Raw genomic sequence first — 9,253 nt, 5'->3', positions numbered from 1 at the left:
TGGGGCTTGAACTCAGGGCCTGGGTGCTGTCACTGAGCTTTTTTTTTGTTTAAAGTTAGTGCTCTACCTCTTGAATCACAAGTCCACTTCCAGCATTTCATTTTGTTTAATTGGAGATAAGAATCTCATGGATTTTCCTGCCAACACTGGCTTTGGACACCTATCCTCAGATCTCAGCCTCCTGAACATCTAGGATTACAGGCATAAACCACCAGTGCCTGGTTTCTATTAAGGCATTCTTAAACATTTTTTTTTAGCCACAAGGTGATTTACAATGTTATAAAAAATATATAACAACTTCAAGTTAGTTGAACAGAATGTCAATTTCGGATTTTTACAAGAATAAAGAAATCATTTTCTGTTGTAATTCAAGACAAATACAATCGAAAGTAAGTGAAAAGTTTTAAATTTTACCCCAAATTCTCATTTAAATATTCAAAAGACATTTTATCCATTATATACAAACACAGGAATAAACAATGTATTTAATTCTCCAAGATTTAAGCTTCAAAAAATGTTGGGAACTTAATTTTTTTGTACATAGAATAAGTGTCAGTCCAATTCATATCTTTCTCTTACATCTTCATGTTAAATATAGCTCTTCTTAAAGAGATATACTAATTTTATTCACTCTTTTTCTCAGGAAAGACTTGTGTGATCCAGTAATTAAAGAAAGCTGAAATCACTTTAGTATGTTCTGGAGTGTAAAAACAAAAACAAAGCAAACAAAAGATAAAATAAAACAATGGTTACAAAGATAAATCATAGATGGTTATTTTATAGATACGATCCTCTGGGTCTACAGTAAGTCTTGCAATAATCTAATGAAATGAACCCTTGGCGTAAAAGTGGTGTGACAGTGATGTAATACAGCCTCCTCATCACATATGATGTCACAAATAGGACAAGAAGGTGGATACGTTCTGACTCTCTATGTTCCCCATGTGGACCCTTAAGTCCTACTGGATTCATATCTCACACAATCCCCACATTATTTATAAATCTCACCTGAAAAACAAGCACATGCAAATTGGCTTAAAAGGCTTAAAAGGCAGAATCCTAAGCAATGTGATCTATAAGCCACACAGCACTCAGCTCTCATGAGGCCAATGCTGTGCCCGGATAGCCAGAGCAAATGACCAAGGAGAAGGATATGTCCCCCAAATCACCTGTCAATTCCCATGGCTTCCTGAGGAAGTGTAGCTGTAAGCCAAGAGTCTCCTCAAATGTCTGGTTTTAGAACATCTGGAGACTTCCAGATCTAGTTTAGGATGGATGATCTACTGTTTCTAAAGTTCTCAGCCATAGGGTGCACAAACTGACCTGGAGGGTCCTATTCCCAGATCTGGGCAGACCCAGCACTGTTCCTAGAGTTGATCTAGTACTGCTGATACTGATGCTTCACTTCCAGACTGGATCAGATCCAGAGAACTGGTGCCAAGGGGGCAGGGTGTGCCCTCCTGCCAACTCTACAGAAGCCCTTGGATACCCTCCTGAAGCTGACACTTTCCTGCAAGACCCAGGTGCTCATAGAAACTGCCTTTCCTCACAGGGTAATGACAGTAACTTCTACAGAGGCCTATCGGAGAGCTAGACACAGAAATTCCTACAGCACTCCTCAGTGCCTGAGTGTGAGTGTGTCTGGTGGATGGCAGCCCTGACTAAGTAGCACAGGTTTGTGTCACAATGTGACATCCAAGTGTGAGGTCCACATATTTCAAAGCACCAGCTTGATCCTAACACTGTGAAGGCAGTGAATGTGTGAAAGGGGTCTATACCTACTCAAGTGAAATGTCTAAGATTTAGAGGAATTACTGAGCCAGTAGGAAAAAACAAACAGGGTTGTAAGACAACACTGTACCTTCCTTAAACCAAATCTGATTAGACAGATATTATATTTGAAAATAAAGCTTCATTATTAATAATTTTGTTCATAAAATAGCTTGATACTTAAAAACTTTAAGAACATATTCCACCATATGTTCAAGGGAATCAATTTTACAAGACTAAATGTGCTTGTTGATAAACCTTGTCTAGCCACCTTAGTACAAAACTAGCAACTTTCCCAATGCAGATTCTGCTGGCAGCACTGCCTATGCCTTTATACATGGCAGGACACAACAAGAAGACTTTTGAGTATGGAAAAAAACCTCATATACTAAAAAAAACTGAAATCTCATCTTCCAAATTCTTAAGTCTCATGTCAGTTTAACTTAATTGGCTTTATGCAGTTTGCAATACAACGACCATGAAATCTAAATTTGTCAAATACGGAGCCTCACAAACATCTAAAAATATAGAACGCCTGGCTGTGAGACAGCTGACCCATTCTCACAGGCATGCAAAGCCAGGTTCCTTCCTGGGTGCTGACTGCTGCTCTGGAGGTACATGCCTTCCTGGCTTTCCTTTCCTTCCATGGGCCTCTCCACCCCACTGCCTCCTCTAGCCTCTTTTCCCAACTTCCCTCACAGCTGACCCTCTCTCTTCCCTCTGTTCATAGTTTCTTCTGATTCCCTCATTACCCCACATTATCGAAGCCTCTATCCCTGGGCTCTCAGCTTTCTATGTAGCCACTAGCCCTTATAGTCTTCCATTTCCTACCTGCCCAAGCTGGGGATATGACAGGCCTTTATGTCCAGCCTAATGCTTCTGGTAGTCTTTCTTCCTCTGATTGGCTACTTGTCTTTTTCATGGGCTCAAGCCAAAACACCAGTTTGTTCCTTAGATTGCAAACGCAATCAGCCAGAAAATCCCATTACACAGACTGCCTGGAACTTAGCCACACTTGTCTTTCTGGTTACCAGACTCTGGTCCATACTGTGGTCACTTCTACTGGGGCCCTTCACATATTATTTCAACCCCCTGATCTCCATTCTACACCTTTACTCCAAACAAAGCATCCCAGGGACCCTTCTGAGGATGGTAAAACCTGCCACTAAAGTCTTCTCCCTGCTCTCATTGTGTTGTGCTGCCTCCTCAGCTGTGTCCTCTCCTCCTGTACACCTACCTCCTTGTTGCTCCACATCTGCTTTTTTGTTGTTGTTTTTCTCCAACCTATAAGCCATTTCTGTCAGGACACCTGCCATCTGCTCCAAATTCTTCTCCAAAGCCATTCCTCTGAATACCTACTCTCTGCTCTATGTTCTCCTCTACAACTACACCTCTTAGATGTGCTTTTTACCATCTCATCTGGCTAATTTTCTCCCACACTAGGACACAAACTACCAAGGGCAAGAACTTCATATCTTTCTCCATCAAGGAGGCCAGGACCCAAGCAGATCCTGGAATAGGTAGATATGAGACACACCTTCCCTCTACAAGGAAGGAAATATACATTCACAAGTGGTGGGCCCTCTAGGCTACCCCAATAATAATGACCGTTCCTATTTACTATCAAATTCACTTGCTTTCTACGGAAGTGCCACAATGTGACTTTCTTCTTTCTTGGCTTGCTTATCTGGTTGTTTTTGTGAAGGGTGGTACTGGGTTAAACTGGAGCCTCATACTTCTGTGGTAGGCACTCTACCGATAAAGCCACACCTCCAACCTTTTATATGCTTTAGATTTTTGGAGAATAGGGGCTCATAGTTATTCCCTGGTGGTCTTGGATTATGATCCTGGATTATGTAGTTGAAACACTAAAGTTGAAAATGTGCATGCCTTAGAACCCCTCACAGCCCTTTGAGTTTCCTCTTGTCACTAGCTCAACTAAAACTTGCTCAGTTCCTTTCCTTGTGTTCCACTTTGTGTCTTCGGGATTTATATCCTCCCTGGCCCATGATTAGGGCTTAGCATAGCTGACCCTGCAAATTATAGTCTGTATAGAATGGGTATCCAATAAAGATTGGGAAACTGTGCAAAAGAATGATCACTCTAAAAATCCAATGCTCTGTCCTTACAGTGATATTTCAATGAGGTATCAAAAGATCTCTGAAGGGCAGAAATACTTTTCCTTGTGTTAATCCAGCAAAGGAAAGGAAAAGGAAAAAATAAATTTTTGGACTCAATTTTTTTTTTTAATTCTGGTCCTGAGATTGAATTTAGGGTCTGGGTCCTATTCCTGAACCTGTTTTTTGCTCAAGGCTAGTACTTTACCACTTGAGTGACAACTCCACTTCCAGTCTTTTAGGGATTAACTGGAAATAATAGTCTCATGGACTTTCCTGCCCAGGATGGCTCTGCACTGTGATCCTCAGATCTTAGCCTCCTGAGTAGCTAGGACTACAGGCATGAGCACCAGTACCCAGCAGGTACTTGTACTTTAATTTAGAAAAGCTAAGAGTTGATAGTCCATATGCCTAGAAAACTAGATGATGTGTACCTTTTTGCTTATGTCAGTAGTATTTTTTTTTAATATCAAGCAGATGTGTAAGGACCCTATTTCTCTGTGGGACTCTATTCTCTTTTAGGCCATGTATGCATTGTTTTCTAATCCATTGGTGTTTGGAAGGATTTTCAAAGTACTTACCAGAGGGCATCATGCAATGTTCTGGGAACATCTCTAGTGCCCTTTTCAGTCTTTCAGTGTCTTGCAGAAGAAGCAGTGTTTTCATATGGTCCAGAATGAATATATCTGAGGGAGGCATGCTATGAGACTCAAGGCAGTGTAGCAGTTCTTTGGTGGTTTCCATGCACACAGCTGAATCTGAGTCTTTGGAGTTACCTAAAAAAAGTCAGCATCACATGGAGGTTTAGTTTCACTTTTGTAAGCCAAAAGTAAGTTTTTGTCTCTTAAAGAGGCTTCAAACATACAACTTAGATTGAGATGTCTGGGATATAAAAAGCACTAGGAGGGCTGGGAAGGTGTCTCAGTGGTAGAGCGCTTGCCTTGCATGCTCGAGGCCCTGGGTTTGATTCCTCAGCACCACATAAGCAAAAATAGAAAAAAGCCAGAAATGGCGCTCTGGCTCAAGTGGTAGAGCACTAGCCTAGAGCTGAAGAGCTGAGGGACAGCACCCAGGCCCAGAGTTCAGGCCCCAGGACCAGACCCCCCCCCCAAAAAAAAAAAGCACTAGGAGAGAAAATGACAGTAGAACTCTAAAAAGTAAACCTAGGATGGGGTGCCATTGTTTGAGCAACATGGAAACCTGGCCACTGTTTACATATCTGATATTTGAACACCTAAGTGTGACATAGGATTTGAAGTAAGGACAGCAGCAGAAAAACCAGACAATGAAACCAAATTCTTCATACAGGCTGTGTATCCTTGTAAACAGAGTAGGGTGGCTGGATACTAAGGACAAAGCAAGGAATACCATACAAAAGCATGATTCTGGGTTCTCTTGGGTATACTGAAGTTTACCATTAGTTGAGGAGTTGTCTTCTCAAGACCAGCAACTCAACCACAGGCTGCTTTTTAAGATTTGTTTTCTGTATCTCTGGTTTTCAGCAGCTTGACTGTAATGTGCTCGGGAATGATGTTATCTGTATTAATCCTGTTTGGGTCCATGGAAGTTGAAACTTATGATTGTGTGCCATTTATCAGAGGAAATAAAATGTAATCAGGGTAGTACAGTGGTAGAGGCCAAAGGCCCTTATCACTTCAGAAGCCTATCTCCTAAGATAAAGCTCAAGCTCTGTTCCCTCCTCTGTCTTAGATTCCAAACAAAAGAGTATGAGACTTTTTCTCTAGGTCCATGTTGGCTAGGCTCTTTTATTTATTTTTCACTCTTTAAAAAAAGTTTTTAGAATACTCTCCTGGTCTTGGAGGACTGAAGTTGAAGTCAAGATGTTGGTAGGACCATTCGCATTCTGAAGCCTCTATCAGTGGCCCCTTCTTCAACTTTCACCTTCTCATTCCTTTTCTTTTACCCTTCATCTGGGAACTTTACTTTGATCTGTCTTCCTAGTTGCAAGCTCTCTTCTATACTGAATGTAATCTGATCTTTAGATTCATCTTTTGAGTTCTAAGTTTCAGTTATATTTCTCAGGTCTAAATTTGATTATTATAATAGATTGTCATTGTTTTCATCTTTTTTTGAACATCTTAAATGTAGTTAGTATAAAAATCCCTGTCTAACAGCAGCATTGTCTTCTGCTTCTATTGCTCTCTTTGTAGGATTTCTTGTTATATGTTCCTGTCTCTTGGAGTGCATGAGCAGTATTTATTAAATGTGTACCAAAACCCTCCAAAAGTCTTGGATGATGCTACTTTGCTCCAAAGAGGGCTGGCCCTCTGCCTTGCCAAGCAGAACTGGGGAAGTTGACTTGACTTTCATGGGCAAAGTCTAATGCAGGGTGGGCTACATGACTGGCAAAGGGTATGCTCTACCTTAGCTTGTTTTCAAGGCACTTAAGATGGACCCCTGCCTGCTCAGCTCCTAAGACTGCCCAAGGCTTCAATGTCATAAGAGACCTTTTACTTGACTACTGTTCTTCCAACTTGAGTTTCAGATTCTGGCCACCTTTCTATTAGCACCTGGACTCTACTGGGACAAATACATTGCAGATCTGTTTGCCTCCTTTAGTTCATCCTCAGATATTCATGTAAGGCTCTACAACTAGAATTAGTAAACACCTGGAAGAAACAAGTGGCCACAGAATGTTGACTGCCCTGCCTATGGGATTCTAGAATTCTGTCTTAAAGATGGTCTCCTCATTAGCTCTTTTTTTTTTTTTTTTTTTTGGTGACAGTCCTGGGGCTTGAACTCTGGGCCTGGCCACTGCCCCTGAGCTTCTTTTGCTCAAGGTGAGCAACAACGCCAGTTCTAGCTTTTTCTATTTATGTGGTACTGAGGAATCGAATCCAGGGCTTCATGCATGCAAGGCGCACACTCTACCACTAAGCCACATTCCCAGCCCAGTAGGTCTTACATTTATTTTATTTATTCTATAGTCTTTTATCATATACAGATTGGAAAATCTACTAAAGTTTCTTGAATCCTACTACTACTCTGCAGAGTATCAGCTATATATCCCATCTGTGGCATTTGATTATTGCCATTATGTTTCAATGTGTCAATGAGACCTGCTAATAAACATTGATGAGGAAAAGGTGATTGCGTGTCACTTGTAACCATCTTGTTGGTTAAACTGACAGATTAATGGTATCTTTGTATCAGTGTTAAAATCAGTTTAAATCATTTGCATTCTCCAATACCATGGAGCCAATGCTTCTCAGTTACATCAATAAGGATGTAAATAGGAAGGTGTCTGGCTGACATCTGAATCTACCCGTCTACTCTGGATCTCCAGTGGTATCCTCTCAATGGGAATGCATCCTGCTTGCTGTGAGTAGCTTGTGCTGTGATCATGTGATCATGCTGGCTCCTGATGGGTACTTGCTTCTTTCTAGTTATCAGGTCAGTTGCTAAAAAGCAAATGATGAAAGGATAAAGCTACTTTTATTTTAATATTCTGTATCAATACAAAGTTACCAAAAACCTGCTTTACTGCAAATTTAAATCAGTAAGTTATATGTGGGAGAGCAAAGTAAATGTCTCACAAAACAGCACTGTGGTTCTTTTATATTTCTAGTAGATTAAAAATATGTAGAGTGTCAAATCTCTAGCAGAATTTATCTTTATTTAGACATATAGCTCAGAACACTAGTACACTCCCTCCAAAGTCTGACTTTAGGGGAATAAGAAACATGAGCCCAAACTATGCAACAGGAAAGCACTGTCCACTGATTCCTATCAAAGGTCAAAGATACACCATGCACAAGGAGCCATGCACCAGTCCAGCTCCGTAACAGTAGAATTTACACAGTCTGATTTTTTGCCTTGAAATGATTTACTTGAAATATTTTAAACATTTATATATTTTACTATATTTGGAGATTTTCCATACATTAACAAAGCACCATTATTCAAAGGGCAAACTTACCATCATAAAAATATATTTCTTGTGTTGACTTCAGAAAGTTTAGGACACTGTCTGCCTTGCTGGTGATGTCAGCATATTCTTGGGAGACGTCTGTGGCTGTGCCCTCCTCGCTGAGGTCCTTCTCACCCTCCTCAAGGGGGTCTTGAGAGCCTTCTCCTACAGCACCTCTCAGTTCTTCCTGATCACTGCTGCTCTCCTCGGGCTGGTACAAGAAACTGACACCAGAAGCCTTCTTTACCAAGCCAGCTTCTTTCTTCCTCCTCATTTGCTGTTTCTTTTTCAGCTTCCGTTTTTTATTTCTGCTCATTGTGGGCCCATCTGTGTGCTGTGGCTGTATTTTTTCTTGTAAAAGACTCTGCTGTTTTTTTAATTCTGCTTGATCTTCTAATTCTGCTTGTTCTAAAGGAACTTTATTAGGATTTTTAAGTTTTTTCTTTGGCTTATGCTTTCTAATTCTTCTTCTTTTTGGTTGATCAAGAGGATCCAGATCAGCTTTAAAAAAAATTCAAATACAACAATTTGTAGTACAATAGGACTGTAACAGCACAAGCTAACTAAATTTTCCATCAGAATCACTTTGTTGATTATTCACTTTACCTTAAGCAAACATATGATCAAAGACTCTGGAACTAACTATCATTATAGTTGTACATTTGCTTATCCTTCTTCCCTCCATTCATGCATCCTTCCTCTCACTGCTTTGCCCCCATCAACATGTTTCAGCTTCCTGGTATTCATTTTGTTAAATGGTTTATTACTTGTTCAAACGAGTTACACTGTTACTCCTCCTCTAAGTATACTATCATTTAATCAATCTATTTCTGTGTATATGCAAATAACCCTGTATATACATTTATGTGTGTTTGTATTTTACATCTAACTTTTACAAATGAGAGAAAACATGTGCCATGTCTACGAGCACGACTAATTTCATTTAATGTAATTTTTCTAGGTCCAGCCATTTCTCTGCAAATGACAACATTATTATTCTTTCTGATGAGTAAAATTCCATTGTTCATATGCACCACATTTTTTTGATCCACTCATCTCTTTAGGGCATCTGGGCTGTTTTTCTATCATAGCTAGTATGTTTTTGAAGGAGAGTTTGCAGCTTTCTCTGGATACACTTAGTGACTATATCTATAAAACCTACTGTTCCTTGAACTTGGCACAAATCCAAAACTCCTCCCCATAAAATCGTGATATAAGATTATAGTGTAGCCTATAATTAGTAGAGTTTTTTTTTTAATGAGTTTCCCCGGTCACTGGTGGATTTCTTTTCTTTCTTTTTTTCCGTCGTGGGGCTTGAACTCTGGGCTTGGGGGTGCTGTCCCTGCACCCTTCAGCTCAAGGCAAGTGCTCTACCACTTGAAACACAGTGCCACTTCCTCACACTGATGGATTTCTTTTTTCTTTTCTTTTCTTT

At 40.2% G+C, this 9,253-nt stretch overlaps 1 protein-coding gene across 1 annotated transcript in view; it reads right to left on the bottom strand.

Moving 5' to 3' along the window:
• Positions 1–473: 473 nt before the first annotated feature.
• The window catches only part of Erich1 (glutamate-rich 1), a 78,072-nt gene continuing 69,292 nt past the window's right edge, over positions 474–9,253 (bottom strand). Inside the window, exons 4-6 of the mRNA XM_013024223.1 lie at positions 7,828–8,319; positions 4,469–4,663; positions 474–697 (exon numbers count right to left, since the gene is read on the bottom strand). Of these exons, the coding sequence (XP_012879677.1) occupies positions 624–697; positions 4,469–4,663; positions 7,828–8,319 (761 nt within the window). The 3' untranslated portion in view covers positions 474–623. The remainder of the gene's footprint in view (positions 698–4,468; positions 4,664–7,827; positions 8,320–9,253) is intronic.

Source organism: Dipodomys ordii, unplaced genomic scaffold, assembly GCF_000151885.1.
Source record: "Dipodomys ordii isolate 6190 unplaced genomic scaffold, Dord_2.0 Scaffold74, whole genome shotgun sequence".
NCBI lineage: Eukaryota > Metazoa > Chordata > Mammalia > Rodentia > Heteromyidae > Dipodomys > Dipodomys ordii.
This window is presented reverse-complemented; position numbering and strand designations above follow the sequence as displayed.